The sequence below is a fragment of the Strix uralensis genome, chromosome Z (assembly GCF_047716275.1).
Source record: "Strix uralensis isolate ZFMK-TIS-50842 chromosome Z, bStrUra1, whole genome shotgun sequence".
NCBI classification, from domain to species: domain Eukaryota; kingdom Metazoa; phylum Chordata; class Aves; order Strigiformes; family Strigidae; genus Strix; species Strix uralensis.
Genome location: NC_134012.1, coordinates 46,698,359 through 46,719,272, shown reverse-complemented (window position 1 = coordinate 46,719,272; position 20,914 = coordinate 46,698,359). Strand labels below are relative to the sequence as shown.

The 20,914-nt window shown below is 41.3% G+C and overlaps 1 protein-coding gene across 1 annotated transcript in view; it reads right to left on the bottom strand.

Annotated features, from left to right (window-relative positions):
- The window catches only part of TRPM3 (transient receptor potential cation channel subfamily M member 3), a 307,424-nt gene that overhangs the window by 52,569 nt on the left and 233,941 nt on the right, over positions 1-20,914 (bottom strand). The window contains exons 10-14 of the mRNA XM_074855487.1: positions 17,985-18,085; positions 14,917-15,051; positions 12,259-12,309; positions 3,340-3,480; positions 1,939-1,968 (exon numbers count right to left, since the gene is read on the bottom strand). Coding sequence (XP_074711588.1) covers positions 1,939-1,968; positions 3,340-3,480; positions 12,259-12,309; positions 14,917-15,051; positions 17,985-18,085 — 458 coding nt within the window. The remainder of the gene's footprint in view (positions 1-1,938; positions 1,969-3,339; positions 3,481-12,258; positions 12,310-14,916; positions 15,052-17,984; positions 18,086-20,914) is intronic.

The window sequence follows — 20,914 nt, the reverse complement described above, 5'->3', positions numbered from 1 at the left end:
AAACACCTTCCCTGCAGGCCAGCCTTTTCAGCTTTTTTGGACAAAATATTTAACACAGGAAAATGATGAAAAAGTATTTGTCCATGCACTGTAATTAAGAAGTCAGTAACCCCATACCTAGACACAGGGAAGAAGAGCTTTGTACTATCACTCTGAACTGTTCTTTCTCCCTAAGAACACAGAGCACAATCACACAATATCCAGAACCATTTTGGAAAATCCACCATTAAATCAAAATGAAGAGTCCACTCCAAAATACAACATCTGTTGTAATGCATCCACCTCATTCCACATCCAGAATCATAGAATCATGGAATCACAGAATCATAGAACAGTTTGGGCTGGAAGGCACCTTAAAGATCATCTAGTTCCAACCCCTCTTGGGGTGGGCAGGGACATCTTCCACTAGATCAGGTTGCTCAAAGCCCCGTCCAACCTGGCCTTGAACACTTCCAGTGATGAGGCATCCACAACCCTGCTGGGCAACCTGTTCCAGTGCCTCACTGCTCTCACAGTGAAGAATTTCTTCCTTATATCTAATCTAAATCTACCCTCTTTCAGTTTAAAGCCAATACCCCTTGTTCTATCATTGCATGCCCTTGTTAGAAGTCCCTCCCCATCTTCCTTGTAGGCCCCCTTTAGGCCATGGAAGGCTGCTATAAGGTCTCCCCAGAGCCTTCTCTTCTCCAGGCTGAAAAACCCCAACTCTCTGTCTTCATAGGAGAGGTGCTCCAGCCCTCTGATAATCTTCATGGCCCTCCTCTGGACCTGCTCAAGCAGGTCCATGTCATTCTTATATTGGGGGCCCCAGAGCTGGACACTGTACTCCAGCTGGGGTCTCATGACACCAGAGGAGAGGGGGAGAATCCCCTCCCTTGACCTGCTGGCCACACTTCTCTTGATGCAGCCCAGGATATAGTTGAATTTCTGAGCTGCAAGCACTCACTGCCAGGTCACATTGAGCTTCTCATCAACCATCCCTCCCAAGTCCTTCTCCGCAGGGCTGCTCTCAAGTCATTTCCTGCCCAGCCTGTATCTGTGCTTGGGATTGCCTTGACCCTGTGCAGGACCTTGCACTTGGCCTTGTTGAACTTCATGAGGTCTGCATGGGCCCACCTCTCAGGCCTGTCAGGGCCCCTCTGGATGGCACATCCCTTCCCTCCAGCATGTGAACTGCACCACACAGTTTGGTGTCATCAGCAAACTTGCTGAGGGTGCACTCAATCCCACTGTCCATGTCACCAGCGGACGTTCTGGTCTGCTGGACTGTTTCCCTGTTTATTCTTGTATTTTCCCCTTTATCTTCTCACAAGAGTAGGAATCTTCTTTCTTCACTCCCATTTCTGCCTTTGTATCTGATGTTTACCCCTCCTTTCTCCAGCTCTTTGTTGTTTTTTATTGTCTTTAGTTTCTTAACATTTTACCCTACTGCTTTTATCAGATGAGCTGACTTATTCTGTGTTACTTCTGTGGACAGCAAAACGAAAGTTGTTGCATAAAATAAACAAAGAATAAAATACTACTATCTACCTGAAGCATTGGGGTAGCCAAAAGTGTCAACAAAACCGATAGAAATTTGGCCTATGTAAAGATTTCTGCATCATTCTCTGCAATTGCTTCATTTCTCTGAACACATTTTAAAGTTATATAGTTACCTGACTGAAATTCTGCTTAGCCTTGAGAAGGCCTTATTCTGTTTAATCTTCATGAAAGGAAAATGATGCACAGAGGGGGCAGAGCCTTTTTTCCTGTTGTCTATCGCTAGGGTTTTATTAAGAAATGTTTCTTAATCTAAGAAGTAAAGAAGTTATCTGGATGATAAATACAATTTGTGTGGCATATTTCTCATACAAAACTTGAAAACAACTATTGGTGCCTTCATTACAGTGAATTTAAACATTATCTTGATATAGCATATATTTGTCAAAGATTGCCTACCTCCATTCCCAACAGTTTCAGGGCTTTTGGCTGTACAAAAAAGTTAGAAAAATGTTATTTCTCCCAGAAGGGTGATGAAAAATTACAACTATAAGTGTACACATAATACATGCATGTGTAACAGTGATGTATAACATATATAGAGTATACAATATATAATACAGATCATATATAAGTAATGCAATACAATGTAATATAATAAATATATATAAATAAACCAAATAATTACATTATATATTTAATTCAACCTTGAGTTTGACCCTATTTCACCAAAAAAACACAACAGAAGACATACGTCTGCATTCCGGTACAAATTACAGCTAGTTTGGGGCTGTTCTAATGGAGAAGAGATAGGAATTACTGCTAAGGCATGAATGGATTTCTCCGGAGTACATCAGTATTTTGGCCATTCCCCTAGCACAAATATTGATGCTGTGGAGCTGCTCTGTATGTTGACTCAGTATCTTTCAAATTGCTACTCAAATGCTTTTCTTGATGGAGCGACTAAGGGAAGGAAGACTCTCCCAGCAGCTACCATTACTACCTTTCCTCTCAAAAGTGAAAAATGAAAGTGTGGGGAAACAAACACATTTCAGATGTTTGGTTGTAACCATTTCACAGAGCTGTTGCTCTTTATAGCCACTTAGAACAATATTCAATGGTGTGAATTGCTAAAATCTGAACTGAGACAGGAAATTAAAATGTGCAGTAAAAATAGTCAAAGAACGAACTACAAATCTTACTGGGAGCAGTTGAGCAGATTTTTCTTCATGCTGGATTGGGTCAGTGGCATTACGGATGACAATAAATATCTTTCATGTTTTAGAGAGGTAGTAAACTTAGATTCACAGTATTGTAATCTATGAAACATGAAAACCACAAAAATACTGAATAGTTTTTTTCCCATGCGCCCACAGACTCTGCTGGAGCCACGTCCAGCCAATAAAGCCAATTTTGAGTTATGGGTTTCTTTGCCCTGATACCTTCAGGTCACAATCAAGAAGAGAAGCCATGAGATAAGAAATGTGTCTACCAAGATATAAGTTTTTTCACTTGGGTGCCCTATGGTTTTATTGGTACAGGTCAAAATACTTGTCTTTCAAAAGCTGTGGGAACTCATAATTACAGATTTTAGAGCCAGAGGAGACTGTTTCATGTCCTGGTTTCACCAGGGAAGCAGAAACCCATTACTTTTTCATTAAATTAATAAAAAATGTAGCTTGTTCCAGTGGGTCGCTTGTGGTGAGTTGTGGTGCTAAGTACATCGCAGAAATGAATCTGTAGACTGAATGGCGTGTGCATGTGGATCCCCCCAGCCTGGAAACAGATATCTAAGAAGCTATGGTAATCTCTGCCAGTGCAGGGTGCAGTCATATAGATGGCAAACAACTTGCTCCTTACCCTCTTGGGCCCAAACAAATTGTGGTACAGTGTTCTGAACCGCTTTCGGGTGTAATTGCAGCGATATGCTCCTCCCATCAGGTACTCTATCACCAAACCAATATCAATCAGACTTATCCGATAATCAGGAGGTAAGTTTCCCTGCAATGAAAATAAGAAGAATGGTGGGAGAGGGATGCTATTACTGATGCTATTAAATATACTTTATAATGATGTTAGAATAAAACAAATTAAATAGTTAAAAACAGGAATGTATTTTTATGCTGGTTAATTAATTCAACTTAAAATAGATCCAACCGAAACCTGGATATTCTCACTTGGAAAGAAGACATAAATTAAATAAGAAGGTGAAGAACTTGTTGGAAGTAATAGATAATGTCAGTACACAGTGCTCATATTCTTCAGCTGGGGAAACAAGGAACATGACTGCAGAACAGAAAGCATGAGGATCAGCACACTTGAAAGGTCAGGCACAGTTGCTGGACTCTAGTCCTGCAAGATAGCACCTCTTCTGCACCATCTGTCACCCACAACTCTTGTCCTGGCATCTCATGTCTCTGCTGGCATCAATTTGGACTGCCTCATCTGCACTGCCAAGGCACGGTGAAGTGACATCATGCGATATCATTTGTTCACATGGAACCAGCTCCTGCATGTGATTTTCCCATCCTGCAGTGTTTCCTTCCCATATTCAAGGAAAGGAAGGGCAGGGGGGCAAGAGTTATTTACTCTACAGGACTTACACAGTGCATGATATTATTATTGCTAGATGTTAGAAACAAGGAGAGTCTGTTAGCATTTGTTCTTGGGGTTATGTACAAATAAACACGTATCTTTGCTTAAATTCCACACCCAGTATGGGGAAAGCATCTGTATGTATGAAAGTAAGAATGAAAATTGTAATAAACAAAATATCTGTGGCTAATTCTTTGGGGTTTTGTTCAAGAAGTAAACTACAGGCCTAGCATTTTTCCTAGAACTCCCATATTTTACTGAAAGTCCCTCTAAGTGCAGTAATCTTACTACCTAATTTCTAGCAGCGCTAGGGAGATTGTCTCCCACAGGTGAACTGTGCTTGTGGCAAAGGTCATTAGCAGGATCCTGGAAAAGACGTTTACATGCTTGCTCTTCTGTTTCTTCTCCTTTCTTACCCTTTGTTAAAAATAATATATATATACAATGTCTTCAGTGTACACCTTTTATTTCGAAGGGAGAAAGGCTGATAAATATGTCCACATTTTATTGCCCTCACTTTGTGAATCCCCTTGCACATATCTTCCTTATCTTCACTGTCAAGCCTGAAAATGGCAACACTAAGGTTATGAGTTCTCCATACTTAGGGCTTGCAAAGGTATGAAGAAAGATGTCAGTAACAGACTGACTCTTACTGCATATGAGTCTGAGTCTGCCTTTGAGTTACCTGGGCATTTCTGTTCTCCAGCAGTAGTAAGCCTGATGTGTCACCTAGCAGGCCAGGACAATTTCAGGGTGGACTGGTTTCACAGATGTGCTCTTGGGGGTCTCTGGTGATAGAAGAACAAAACCCCAGCATGGGCACATCTGCTCTTCTGTTTCCCCCTGGGAATTCCACAAGGAAAACTCCGATCCCTTTACAGGAGGAAAGGGCTAATAGGAAGGGAATGCCCCCAAATGAAAGTTTGCCTCCTTCTCTAAATCACGGTCTCCGAATTGTTTGGATGACAGTTTATGGTTCAGTGAGCGGTTCCCTACCAGAAAAGAAGGCATGATTCATCAAGTTGTGAATATGTCACCCAGATGTAGAGATCTCATTAAGAACCCTGTAGATCTACAGAACCCTCTGTCCTGTATGTCATTGTGCAAGATATGCAACTACAAATTAAAGGTGGAAAGAGAGGTAAATTATCCTTCTGTGAACTGTGAGTGGTAGCCTTGGAAAAAGAGAAAATTACTCTAGCAAAAAATTAGCTTGTATAATCAACATTGCAGAAGGACCAGGAAATTGTAATTGTTAGCTTCAAACTTTTTCAGAGCACTGTAATAAAATAATCACATTTTCTATAATGATACACAGCACAGATTACAGTTAGCTTGTAGCTCTTTTTATGTAGTCATCAAATGAAAATTAGTAATTTGCACGGAGAAATTTTATGACTGCCATGTCTTGCTGGAAATATTGGCATGTCTGCAGATATCTGCCTGGCTTCTCTGCGATGTGCTTATTAGATTCAGAGCAGAGAAACACTAATGGACAGCAGAAGGCAACTGGTTCTGCAGAAGAGACAAAATGTATGCAAAGATCCTCCCTCCTTGTCTACTTCAGCCAGAAGGAGCAATGCTTATTTCCCTCCCTGCTCATCATGGTACAAACAGCCCTCTCAAAGGCTGAGTAAGAAGAGAGGGAGGTAGTGCTGTGGTGTACCATGGCTAGCAATGGGCTGGCATTCAAAGGGACAGAAGATCAAGCAAATTTAATGGCAAAAGTTGAGTTACCAACTATTTTTCAGTAATGTCCCTTGGCACATATTTTTACATGCTTCCTACTCTTTGCTAATCTGATGGGCAGGGGAATCACTACGATTTGCAGGAATGCATACTAGCTTAGTTTATTTGAACCCAATCATTTTTATTCTGAACTGTTTAAAGAAAAAGAATATAAATCTAAAAATTAAATCATGCTAGGCTGTTTGTTTGTTGTTTGTTTTTCCCCAAAAATGTTCTTCTCTCCCCAGAATGCTTAAGGCAATGACAGTTTTACTAGAACAAGGATGAAGGCACTGACAAAAGTGGGAGTTGTAGCTCCAAGACAGAGTTGTAGTTCTTCAACAGACTCCTGCTGCCTTAACGTAAGACACTAAAATTGAATGCTTTGATATTATTAAGTGGCAAAAAAACCTTGAGCAATTAAGAAAGCACAACAGGCATCAGGGTGCTGCAGGTGTTAAAAAGCATGAGTTTCTTGATACAATTCTTCTGATCTAGAGAGGTCATAAATGGATTTAGATAAAAAAGTTTTAATAGAGTAACTTTAATGAAAGATGCATCTAAACCTCCCAGATAATATTGTAACACTTTACTAAAGAAAACTCACAAATTCACAGCAGAAATTTTATAGACATACACATATGTATGGCTCCATGTTAACACACGATTACCTTTCCGAAGTGAGCAGCCCTAGTAAAGCCAATTGGACCATCCTTGTGAGAGGAGTTATGCCTGTGCCAAAACATTTGCTGTATCAGCAGATACCTTGACCTACCCTGGCAGCAGTGAGTCTGCTTGTAAATGAAGCACAGTGGTGCAAGTGGGCCAGAACTCCTCTGAGAACAGCAAAAATTTGGATAGGCTAATTATACTACAGCCAAGGTGGTCAGGGATGACAGAGAAGAAGGTTTGATTTTCGGCTGTGATAGGTACCCTGGTTAATAATCAACTAATCTTTTAATGTTGGGACAAGCTCTTCAGTGCTAATGCATTATTCTTTTGAATAATTTTCAACTTTAAACTGTAGCTAATCAGTTATAGTATTTTTTCACTTCAAGTGCATTTTAATATTCAGAAGGTACCAAGCCTCTGATTTTGTATGCTGAGGAAAAAATAATACTTTTAAAATTCTGTATATTGCTTGTGAGTTCTTTGGAAATGTAGACATACAGTGGCAGTCCACAATAAAAAACTTTGAAAAATTTTATTACCCCAGAGCGGGATTAAGATATATTGATTATATACAATTTTTGGATTAAAGAAAAAATTAATCTGTTAATTTCTACTCATCTTCATTAGCTAGTTAAGTCAGGGAAGGATTTTTTAAAAACAACCTCTAGAGGGCAACCTCCATTTACAGACAGGATGTCAAGTACAGACACTTTCTTCCAGCTTAGTCTGGATGCATCGGCTCGTAAGGTCTAAGGAAGGAAGTCAACCCCGTTAAATTCTGTATCCTTGACAGGAGGTGTCAAAAAGGCCACGATGTAAGCGATGCAGACTTATGCAGTTACGATTTGTCCCGGTATGTAGTTATAGAATTGAAAAGATTGAAAAGATGAGCACAGTTATTGCTAAAGCAGAGTCATTAAGAAGTACTTTGCCTTTTTAATATCTGCAGAATTTAAGTGTGCTCTGATTATTGTAAATTCTTTAAGACCGTGTCTCCAGGCCTCTACAATATGCTGCCCAGGCTAACAGTTTTCAGAGTGATATTTGGAAATCCAAAGAGAAAATAAATTGTTGTCTTACATGTTTGTGCATGTGCGCATGCGTGAGCACGTGTGTGACTGTAAGCTGCCACAAACAGGATGCAGTAATGTGACCTCTGTTGTTCAGATCCTTTGCTATATTAAGAAGGCAGGGTGGTCTTTCAAACAAAAAAACACCTCCTAGCGATTTATACAGCTATGTAATACAATAGTATTAAATTAAATAATGCTTCTATGATATGTAAGCATCCATTTTCTATTTGAGAACTGACAATGATGGATGCAGATGTAAATAACTTTTTATAGCATACACCCTTTAAATAGTGCAGGTTTTAAAACTGGGATGTATGCATAAAAAGTATAGAGTATGCATATCCTTTAAGTGTTGTCTCAAGGTGACATACTACATTTTTTGTATTTATATTCTGTGATACTGTAATTAAATCCAAGAGGTTAGGTATCTGGTATCAAAATATATAAAAACTCAAAAAACCAAGCATCAGCAGTGTGGTCTGGTTTTCATTCATAGTGAGTCACTTAACTGTCAAATAGTGATGTCCATTAAGAAGTTATTTCCAAGGAGGTGTTTTCATTTAAACTGTTGTCAAATCTGCTGGCTGATTCGCAACTTGGTTGACTGGTAAGGGATCTGCTCAGATGGCAGGGCTGTGGCAAGCTGTCACTTTTCTCCAGGTGAACCACAGTTGTTCCTCATCACTGACTAAATGAGAAATACAGCCCCACAGATTCAGTTTTCTGATGAAGGTGCTAGAGGGCTGTACCAGACTGTTTGTTTTTAAAGCCCTTAACTATATTCTAATGAGTACACATTGACTTCATGTAGTGGGAATTACTGGCGACTTTAGCTATGGACAGAGGACAGAAAGATGAATTTATGAAAAAATTACTATCACCTAACATTTAGCAATCACTGTGGAACAAATAAAGTCATTAAATACAGTGTAAGTTTATTTAATTGTAGTGGTGCAATTCTTACCCCTCCCTGCCCCTCCTTTTGGGCTGCTTGGTGCTATGTGTGATTCCACCCACATCCCCCGAGCTATACATCAATCTGTGGAGACAAGGACTGAGAATGTTAATGAGCCTGGCTCCTGCCCCTCCTGATTGCTCAGAAATGGTTAGAATGGCCCATCATCTCCTAAGGGCCTGGCACACCTGTGCCTGGGATGTGGTCAAATGGGAACAATAACAGAGCTGCACATTCATCAAGTTCTTGTGCAACTGCTGGAAGGCACCAGAAGGTATCTGACAGAAGTCAATTATCTTGGACCCTATAAATGGCGACCACCAGGGAGACCCTTTGAGCTCTCCTGGATCACAGCGGGCCTGTGACCAGCACCTCCCCTGAGCTGGGATGCCTCTCAGGTACCAAACCCTTCAGGTGTCATCTGCTGCCAGAGCTGACGGAAGGCCAGGGCGAAGTCCACCTGCTCGAGTCTCAATTATCACCCGTTGAGGAATGCCAAGGCATTGTGAGTATTTGCTCTAAACTCGAGAGGGAAATTTTTCTTTGAGGTAGCTTCTCTTTCACCCGTTCTTCCTCTGCTTATTGGTGCGTGGGTACGTACTTCATTCTACTGGATCCAGATACTTTCATTTCTGTGTGTGTGTTTGTACGTTTTGTGTTCATTCTACTGGATCCAAATACTTTTGTCTCTGTGTGTGTGTTTGTACGTTTTGTGTATGCGCATGTATATATGTATAAATTAAGGTACCGTTAAGTAAGTTAGTGTGAATCTTGTCATTTTAGAATCTGTGAATAAGTCGCTTTCCTTTCTTTCAGTATTTCTGAATTATTTTGTAATAATAAATTGCTGTTAGTTATTAAGAAATCTAGATTTCTTACTAAATCATTACCGTGTCAATACTTTCATCCATGACATTAATACCAATGTCTATCCATATATACCTATGAGTACTGATCATCTTTGCATATTCTGATGCTTTTTTTTCAAGAGCTCCTTTAAAAATACACCTTTTGTTAGGGACTCAGAAAAAGATATTATTGAGTCACTCTACATACAAATTGCTATGCCTTCAAAGAAGGACTTTGAAAATGCTGCTGGGGAGAGGAGTTTGAAAAATAATATATTTTAAAGAAGACAGATGAAGTTTGCTTCGAACTCTTATAATAAGACACATAAATAACTGCATATTTAGTAAAATAATACTCTGGTAACTTGGACTTCAAGAGAAGTAGCTAGTCTAAATGCATTCTAGCTTTAGTCTGCTCCATCCAAGGGGATTTGTGCATAAGAAAAGTTTCAGTTTCTTATGTAGGCATTTCACACTTTCTGATGGCCACTTAATATACTATATATAATTGAACAATGATGATGCCATGTAACACACTAATTAAAGAAATGTTCCTAAACATAACTACTGATTATTCTGTAGCATTATTTAACAGAAAGATGAAATATGCAGCATTGCAACTCCCATCCTGTAGTTGCCTTCGGTTCTGCTCAGCTGTCAGTGACAGAAGAAACCACTAAAATCTGTGCTCTTACAAAAAATCTCCATTCTTTTTTCAATCTTCTATCCAGTCCGGTGTATAGAAATCTCCTTTCTCAAGTATGCTACCCTTGAGGTCTGACTTATGCAATGTGCAAGGTTGTAATCTACACATGCTTTGGGAGAATATTCAAGTTGATGAGGTCAGTTGCAGACTCAATCTCCTTACTTGATCCATATAGTTAGAGGATAAGGGATTTTCATTCACTGCTGCTGCTGTAACACTTTTAATCCTGAACACACTGCTAAAGGTATTTGGTATCTCCTTCCTGTCACTATACCTTTCTGTGTTTCTGTCCTGCCTTCCTAATGGTTCTTTATAATTCAAGATGTTTGGAATTAATAAGGGGGGAGGGGAATCACAGAATCACAAAATCAACTAGGTTGGAAAGGACCTTGAAGATCATCTAGTCCAACCATTAACCTAACACTGCCAGTTCCCATCTACACCATATCTCTCAGCACTATGTCGACCCTACTCTTAAACACCTCCAGGGATGGGGACTCCACCACCTCCCTGGGCAATCCATTCCAATGCCTAATAACCCGTTCTGTAAAGAAATACTTCCTGACATCTAGTCTAAACCTTCCCTGGCACAGCTTGAGGCCATTCCCTCTTATCCTATCGCTTGTTACTTGGTTAAAGAAGCTCATCCCCAGCTCTCTGCAACCTCCTCTCAGGTAGTTGTAGAGGCAATGAGGTCTCCCCTCAGCCTCCTCTTCTCCAGACTAAACAACCCCAGTTCCCTCAGCCGCTCCTCGTACGACCTGTGCTCCAGAACCTTCACCAGCTTCGTCGCCCTTCTCTGGACACGCTCGAGTCATTCAATGGCCTTTTTGTAGTGAGGGGCCCAAAACTGAACACAGTCATCAAGGTGCGGCCTCACCAGTGTCCAGTACAGGGGCAAGATCACTTATCTGTCCCTGCTGGCCATGCTATTGCTGATACAGGCCAGGATGCCATTGGCCTTCTTGGCCACCTGGGCACACTGCTGGCTCCTGTTCAGCCGGCTGTCAATCAACACCCCCAGGTCCCTCTCTGACTGGCAGCTCTCCAGCCACTGCTCCCCAAGCCTGTAGCGCTGCTGGGGGTTGTTGTGGCCCAAGTGCAGCACCCGGCATTTGGCCTTATTGAAACTCCTACAGTTGACCTTAGCCCATTGCTCCAGCCTGTCCAGGTCTCTCTGCAGAGCCTCCCTACCCTTGAGCAGATCAACATTCCCACCCAACTTGGTGTCATCTGCAAACTTACTGAGGGTGCACTCGATCCCCTCATCTAGATCATCAATAAAGATGTTAAACAGGAGTGGCCCCAAAACCGAGCCCTGGGGGATACCACTCGTGATCGGCTGCCAACTGGATTTAACTCCGTTCACCACAACTCTTTGGGCCCGGCCATCCAGCCAGTTTTTTACCCAGCAAAGCGTGTGCCCATCCAAGCCGTGAGCAGCCAGTTTCGCCAGGAGAATGTGTGGGAAACGGTGTCAAAGGCCTTACTGAAGTCAAGGTAAACTACATCCACAGCCTTTCCCTCATCCAATAAGCAGGTCACTCTGTTGTAGAATGAGATCGGGTTTGTCAAGCATGACCAGCCTTTCATAAACCCATGCTGACTGGGCCTTATCCCCTGGTTGTGCTGCATGTGTTGTGTGATGGTACTCAGGATGAGCTGCTCCATCAGCTTCCCGGGTACTGAAGTCAAGCTGATAGGCCTGTAATTTCCTGGATCATCATAGTGGAAGTCACATCACTTCTTTTTGTATATTTCTGCTGAGGAAGGTGTCTACAATATACCACACAACACAGAAGGAGGAACTGTTTCAACAAACTAGGACATACCGCAAGGATAAGGGTATTTTATGGGCTTGGAAGTAAACTAACAACATGAAAATTAGCTTTGTCAATAGCTGCAGGTATGGAAAAATACAGATAACAGCATAAATCCACACAGTATGTAAGAGCCTACAATTATGCTAGCAGAAGCACTATTACCCAAGCATCTAAAACCACAGAGAAAGCAAGACAAATAACTTGCTAATTATGCTCTGTATGAAAAAAAGTTCATATTTGGTACATACAAACAGGACATTCTGTAATGGCAGGGGAAGGAGAAGGCTCTGACTGACGGCTCATGCAAAACAGAGATTGTATCTAGCTACAAAAAGCAATCATAGCATTATCTCCAACATACCGTCTATTGGACTCTTACCTTTTTGACATCCCTGACAAGATGATAGAGAGTGTTGGATGGTCCATGTCTCTGCAAAGGACAAATAAATAAGAATAAAATAGTTCTGCATTGTCAGAAGACCCTCAAGATGTAAATGCTGAAATGGCTTTCTCACATTAGTAGTTTAAAAATCAGGCAACTGAGAGCACTTCAATTGTACAGTGTTATCAGTCAAAAAAAAAAGAAAATCAATTGCAAGAACATCATTTCACCTGACTTCTCTTTTGTACAAAACCCTCCAGTAAGAAAACCACAAGAAATGCCATACTGGATGAAAACTAAGGTCCTATATACCAGATTAGGCTCCTGTCTTAGGCAAAGCAGGAACCCAGAACAACATGCACAGACTTTGGGAGAGAGTGGAAAGAAAAACAGCTGCTTAAGTGTCAGCCTTCCTGCACTCAGGATCTCCATTTCCACCACTGGTGACTCAGAGAGGCCCTGAGCCTGACATTGCATCATCTAGGCTGTCTCATCTGAATGCCACTAACAGCATGCGAATTTGTCCAATCTTCTTTTGACTCCACCTGACAAGCAAAACATTCTGCAGCAGACTCCCACAATTTCAATTAAATGTTATGTGGAAAAGTACTTTATTTTCTGTTGTGCTTTTTACTGTTGCTGATATTTTAAAGAGACTTTTATGGGAGGTCTCCTTGGTTGTAACTAATGATAGATGAGACCACTGCATATGTGCAGAGTCAGTGTTTCCATATGTACATTGCTCTGCACTTGCCAACACTTAATTTTATGTAACCCCATCACTGAGCATGATAAGACTGTGATTCTTCATATGCTGCTTCAGATTTGCCTACCCTGAGTGATGCTAAATCACCTGCAAACATTGTCCCTTCAGTAGTTACTATTTTTCAGATCATCTCTAATCAGGCTGAACAGCAGTGGTCCCAGGACAGGGACCACTGGTCATAATGTCCTTTCATGGTGTGAACAGACCATATATTCCTACTCTCTGTTTTCCATCCTTCAAGTAGTTTTTAAACCACAAGTGCCCCTTATCTTCTATGACATGACAGCTAAATTTCTTTAATAGCCTCAGAGGTTTTCAAATATTGTCAAACAGGTTTTGCAAAAGCAGGTGGACCTTATTCTCCTGTGTGTTGACTTCAGAAATGGTAATAGATTTCTAAGGCTTAATATTTTCCTACAGAACCTGGGTAAACTCTTTCTTGACACAAAATTGATCCCCTTGTCTATTAATTCTATGCTTTACTGCATTTTTACAAATTTGCCATGGCAGAAGTCAGATTTACTGGTTTGTAGCTTCCCAGCTCACTCTCAGGGCTCATGTTGAAATCTGGTATTTTTTAAATGGCCTTGTAATTTTTTTTGTGCTAAGGCTATTATGGCTGCATTAGGTCACATATCATAACTGGTAGTTTAGGTATTTCACAACTTGGCTCTTTTGGAACTCTTGCATGAATAATTTATGGTGATTTCTATAGCTCACAATAAATTTGTTCAAAAAAGCTTCTTTTAATTGTAGAACTGAAGACTCTCCTCAGACTTACCCTGTAAAAATTGGCTTTGGTACAAGAACTAAAATGTCTATCTCTGTAGCAAGAAAGCTCATAGGCTTTCTGTTCTTAATACATAGATGCTAGTTACAGGCATAGTTTAAGCTGATCAAAGATCATATGGGAATCTGTCTCAAGGGTGGCACAGGTACCTGTTCCTCTATATTTTGCACAAATTTAATGAATGCTTTTCATGTTTGATATTTTTGAAAGCTGACTTCTGGTCACCATCAGTGTGAAACATCTCTGGATAACAGCCCAGGGTGGCAGCTTATGATGGCAGGGCTTTGAAAAGCACTGGCAGAAAAAACACTTTTTGAAAAGGGCTATGCACTATATCACAACCTCTCTCCAACAGACAGAACTAGCAATCCTAAGAACTAGACAATGCTTTAAGATTTTTTCCATACCACTTAAGCAATTTGAACTTACTGATTTCTTTCGGTAGGCAATAATGATGCGAATGCTGGAATGTGTTTTGCAGTTGAGAGCTCAGAAGCAATTTAACCTGTGCAGTTTTAGGTTCATTTTAAGGGCAAAGATACGGAATTTGCAACAGGCTTTTAAAAGTCAAAACTATAATTTTTGGAACATTCAAGGACGACATGGAAAGTCCTTCACGGTAAATAGACCTCCTGATATCATCAGATTTCACCTTCAAATTCAGAATATTATCTCAAGAACTTTGCTTCTATTTGTTTTCTAGTGGCTGAGTTTCATTAACAGTTGCAGGATTTTTCCATACTGTCAGGAATCATATATCACCATCCTACAGGTCCTAACTTGCCAGTTACTGTCTTCCAGACAGTGCCATCTGTCTAAATCTCAGGTCTATCATATTGGAATTACAATGACCAGAAATCAGCTGGTACTGTGTGGGGCTTAACCCATGTTTTACAAAATCCATACAGCAGATTAGGTGGGCAAGACACAGCGTGTTCCATTATATGAGAGACAAAACTAAAAGACAATGTGGACTTCTAACATGGACAATTTCTGCAGCAGGTGTTGGCTGCCTTGTGCACCATCATGTCGTTGTAATATGAGTGAGAGCTAGAACAGTGAATATAGAGATAGAAAATTTGCCTTAGGTTGGCCCTACCGTATTGTACAATTCCTCTAGCCGGGAGATGGTGAGAAAACGATGCATGCTTACTCCATTTTCTATGAGTAATTTCACAAAATCCACTCTGTCCAACACCAGTGCATCCAGCATTGCTTGCTCAAGGGAGCCCACCTGCAAAGCAAGCGATTAATTCAGGCTGTTCCTGGGCATTGCAGGCTGTATCTGGCTGGTCTGATCACCCTGGCACAAGCAGGGAATCCTGACAAAATTCTGAGGGTTGCTCTGCTAAGCTTAACATGGGATAATCACAGTTTTAGTCTATATCAGTTTCTCTGATTCAGGGCAACATTTCAAAAATTAATATCAGAATGTTAAGATTAACATACTCTTGGAAATCCAGATTAGGACCATGGAAATGGAACCTGGGAAACTGGTGACCACTCCTCCACACTATTCACCATCTCATTAATATCTTTATTTCTCATTTTCCTGATGAACATTTTATTTATATTTGGTATATTTATATTTTATATAAATTTATAAATTTATAAAAATATAATTTATAAATATATTTATATATTTTATATTTATTTATATATTTTATATTTATTTATATTTGGTATATGGAGCTAAATCCAGCTGGTGGCCGGTCATGAGTTGTGTTCCTCAGGGCTCGGTGTTGGGACCGTTTCTGTGCAACATCTTTATTGATGATCTTGATAAGGACATAGAGTGTATCATCAGTAAGTTCGCAGATGACACCAAGTTAAGTGGGAGTGTCGATCTGCATGAGGATAGGGAGGCTCTACAGAGAGACTTGGATAGATTGGATCGGTGGGCCAATGTCAACAGGATGAGCTTCAACAAGGCCAAGTGCCAGGTCCTGCCCTTGGGCCACAACAACCCCCTGCATGGCTACAGGCTTGGGGAGGTGTGGCTGGAGAGCTGTCTGGAAGAGAAGGGTCTGGGGGTTCTAACTGACAAGCAGCTGAACATGAGCCAGCAGTGTGCCCGGGTGGCCAAGAAAGGCAACGGCATCCTGGCTTGTATTAGAAATAGTGTGACCAGCAGAATAGGGAGGTGACAGTCCCCCTGTACTCTGCACTGGTGAGGCCACACCTGGAGTATTGTGTCCAGTTTTGGGCACCTCAATACGAGAGAGATATCGAGGTGCTGGAGCGAGTGCAGAGGAGGGCAATGAAGCTGGTGAAGGGCCTGGAGAACAGATCCTATGAGGAGCGATTGAAGGAGCTGGGACTGTTTAGCTTGAGGAGGAGAAGGCTGAGGGGAGACCTCATCACTCTCTACAACTACCTGAAAGGACATTGTAGAGAGGTTGGTGCTGGTCTCTTCTCACAGGTAATTAGTGACAGAACAAGAGGGAACGGCTTTAAACTGCAACAGGGGAGGTTCAGACTGGACATTAGGAAAAAATGTTTCCCAGAAAGAGTGGTCAGACAGTGGAATAGGCTGCCCAGGGAGGGGGTGGAGTCACCATCCCTGGATGTGTTTAAGGGTCGTTTAGATGAGATGCTGGGGGATATGGTGTAGGGGAGAACTTTGTAGAGTAGGGCTGATGGTTGGACTCGATGATTCCAAGGGTCTTTTCCAACCTGAATGATTCTGTGATTCTGTGATTCTGTGATATTTGTTATGTGCACACATATTCACTTTGATTCTGCCTTTACTAGCTTTTTCCTCTGTTCATGGGGTGGAAACTCAGGGAAACTTTGACACCTAAGAGCAGAAATAGCTTCACAATTGGCATTTCTTTGAAAAGCCAAATACAAGAGGTCATCATATGCAAAGCCTCTTCTTTTCTATCTCTTGCTGGTTGAGGGGAGTAAGAAGTATGAGAAATTATCTCGTAATTTCAGGTTTTAGCTTGCAAAACGATTGCAGCTTGCAGAATTTACGCAAATTTTTTGCTACAATGTGGTGATGGAGAGATAACAATAAGCACAGTTTAGTACAGTTAAAATCCCTCCTATGTTTTGATGCATACTTGTGCCCAATATTGAAGACAAGATAAGTAGTCCTCTTCACTCCATAACTGAAAAAGGAGTGGAAACTAGCTTTAAGGGGCAAGAAGCTCCAGAAATTATATTTAAAACAAGGGTATGAAAGCAGAAGCTTTTCCTTTTGTTATAATTTTTCCATGGGGAGTTGTAAATGCTTATGTAATGATAGCATATGAAATTTTCATGACAGTGACAAAACAAGTGTCACAGTAATGAATATTGTGATGCAATTAAACCTTCTGAATGAAGATATGGTGAGTTTTAAGGAGCTACAGGTAGAGACAGAGTACTTCTGTGTTTTTGTGGGTGATTTCTACCACTGTAAAAACTACAGCACAAGTTGGGAGTTGACTACTCCTCCTCTGCCCCACACAGCATTCAGTAACCCCTCTACTTACAGCCCTCCCACTCCTGCAGAGAGTCTCTGCCCACGGTGCCCCCCAGGGGAACAGTGTTGGCCAGGGAGCTGGTCCCCACAGGTGGCAGCTGGAGCCTAGGATGAGGTGGACGCGAAGCAGGCAGATTGATGCAGAGCACCACTGGGCATGAAATTAACACCAGCTCAGGTTTGGAGCCACAGCACTTCTGTGGTAACATTGCTGATCCGCTCTTGTGGTCCACTTGATGACCTCCAACATTTGTGCAGTATATTTTTGATGTCCGATCATCATCAAATTCTGTGTTTGTATATAAAAACCTATTGCTTGAAGAGCAAAAAGAAGTTTTGCCTTTCCTTTAATTTATAGCTTAACATTGTAGCATGACTGTAAACAGATACTTGTTTTTCTCAGCTTGTGGAATCATTGCTTGATAGTATACATGTGTTGCTTCCCGTTTCTTTAAGGGTGTGGTCTCTCAGTGTTAAGGCATCGCTAGATGTCACCATTTCCTTGAAGAAGAGAGCATATAACATCTTTGTAACCGTGCCCTCCTTCAGTAGCTGTGAATGGGAAGTTTGTGTTTGGTTGGGAGCATGACTCAGTATATTTTAAACTGTTAAAACCACTGCCGCCAACAGAATGGATTTAATGTTGTGTAGGGTTTAAAGTGTTTTCAGTAGAAGATGCTGTATATATACTGTACCGGCCACTGTTGCCCGTAAATAAAGATCTGACTGCGGGCGATGTCTACTCTGTTCCAGGCTAAGGCCAGGCTCAGCTGGTCGGGAGCAGATGCATTAGCTCCTGTGTATACAGACAGGGGTGCAGGGAGAAGAGGAGGAGAAAAAAGAAACAAGACATACTTTAGACTCAGTCAACAGACTACCATGGCAATTCCTCTTTGTCAGAAGCCTTACAGATAGATGTCCATGTAATTTCTGCAGCTGATCTCATATTAAAACAAAACCAAACCTTCCATTGTCCCTGTAATAAAATACTGGTTCTCAAATGTGAATCTATGGTTCTCAGATTCTCTCATAACCAAAATTATTTACTCACATCACCCTTGAAAAATACAGTAGGTACACATGATATTGGCAGATGTAACTTGCAGTGGAGTGAAATGATTTCCCTCCTCTCAGATGGGAAGTAAGAGCAGAAGCCAGGAGGGATGCTGATCCAGCTGCAGGAATATGCACATACACACGTATGCACACAAGTGCACACATATACACACATGTGCATCTACTAATTACAAACAGGTTCAACTCACGCAGACACCACCAATTTCAGTGGTCGTGTATTTGATGCACATCTTTTATGCATTCCCACTTGATAAGGTGGGGATTGTGTACAAGCATAGGAATTTCTCCTCTCTCTACTTGTACTGAGGGGTCTTGGTGGGACAGATTTCCCTTCACACATGCAGTATTCATGTAAGAAAGCATGCTCTAAAGCTGGTGTCAAGGTATAATATATCCAAATTAAGTAAGAAACTATGCAGATGATAACATGGGTTTGGAGCTGCTTGTTTTTTGGAAGGGAGAGTACGTTTTTCCCTGTAGTTTTAATGGACACTGTGGGACATTCCCACCCTGCTGTGCTTTTTTAATATTTCACTAAGGATTTCATGGTTATTAGCTGATTTGCAATAATAAAACTGTATTTGTACTTCAGTGTCACAGTAAGAACTGGCTTGAATGAACTGATCAACCAAATAAATAAAGGGCCCTTTGACTTTTAACTACAAAGCTGCTTGCAGTGATCAGGTGATTGTATAAAGGCTCATTTTTTAAAGGCCTGATACCTCCACTGTTTTCTTGTCTTTATTAATTTTTATACTGATATCACGAAGTGAGGACAAACAATAGCTTTTCATTACTTCAAAGCATTTCTGTCCCCATTTCAGTACTATTCAAAATCATATACTGTTTCAACTGAAAGTGGACTCTGAAACTGGAGGCACACAAAACAGCATAACATGCTGGCTGATGAAATTCTCTGTGAAGGATCAGTTCAGCAGACCTTTGGGAAGCTTAGCCTACAGTTTAATTTCATAACTCAACTTTGCAGTCAGTTCACTGCCATGAAACTTGGCCAAATACTTGGCAATATCTACAGCAATTATTTGGGAGATGGTGGACCATCTGATCACTCAGATCACTTTCAGTTTATTACAGAAATGAGCTCTGATAAAAAGGTAGGTGATGCAGGAGCAGAAAGAAATGAAGAAAGAAAAAACAGCGAAAACAGCAAAAGACCATTCTGTGAATAAGAGGAAACATACTTACACTCACCAATTTCATACTTTTCTCTGCCCCCTTTTCATACAGTGCTCAAGAGGTGAAAAATATTAATTCCTGAATCTAAATTTATGAATTTCAGGATAATTCAGAGGAAACATGACTTACATAAGACTCAGTTTCTCATTGCTATATACTATGACACAGACAAAAGCCCTCACAAGTGACCTCATGGGGGTTGCCAACAACATCTGAACCTTTCTGAGCTTCTTACACAAGCAATATGCAACATTCAAGAACAGAAAATATTTACCTTTGGGAAGGGCAAAAAGGTCTCTAGTTTTGTTTATAAAAACAGAAAAAAACTACTCGCAGTGGTTATAGTATAATTTAAGTATAGTATAATTTAAGTATAGAGAACAAATAATGCTCTCCCTCTTTCTCTCACAGAAGCACAAATTTTCTCACAATGTCATTGGATCTCCTCCTTCCCATCCATGTGCCTGCAAAAGAAGCGAGAGCTTCAACAGGTGCTCAGGCAAGCTCTCTGGTGAGCACTGGAGAAGGCACATGGGTGAACTCCAAAACCCAGGGGCAGTGACGGGGATCCTGCAGCCTTGCGCTATTTTTGCACATGTGATGGGGGAGCTCTACCTCCTGATTTTCCTAAACTGACTGCAGCCTACAGTCTGGGTAGCCAGGGGTGCAGCCTGGTTAGAAACCATTTTGGATCGAGTGGATCAGATGGACTTGGAAAAGAAGTAGGCTACTTACACTGTTCCCACTTCAGCCAAAACCCAGGCCAAACCATAGAGGCTCCAGGTGAACATCTTCTGACCCCTAGCAGGGAGACTTCCCTAGTTTCTGTCGGGTGACCCAGCATTCATGGACCTTTTTGTGCTTTAGGAAGGACCCAGCTGCTGGGTGAACACAGGGCCTTCTGGTGCATCTGATCATGTGAAAGAGCAAATGGCACGTGCATGAGGCAGTGGCTGCATCTCCAAAAAGGCCCCCAAGCCCAGCAGTTCATCGGAATTGTTTTCTTTGAGCATGCTTATTGCTCCAAATATTGAGCAGAGGGAAAAGCAAGCCATGGTCCAGTCTCTGTCCTTGCCACCTTCCTCCATGGTGTTTAAGGCTGCCAGCAGTGGGCAAGTTTTCCTGTGAGTGCATGTGCATTCCTGGAGATGATGCTCTTCTCAGTGCTTTTTACTATAATGCTTCATTTCATTGTCTCACAGAGCAGTTTGGTAGCTGAAGGAAAAGTATGGTTTCTCAAGGTGTTTTTTGTATTTCAGGTCCAAACCAGTCCACCAGATAGGGTATGGACGGGGCAGCACATGTCTGTATGCTGGAGCTCTGATGCACATGGTGGGATGGCTGCTCCCAG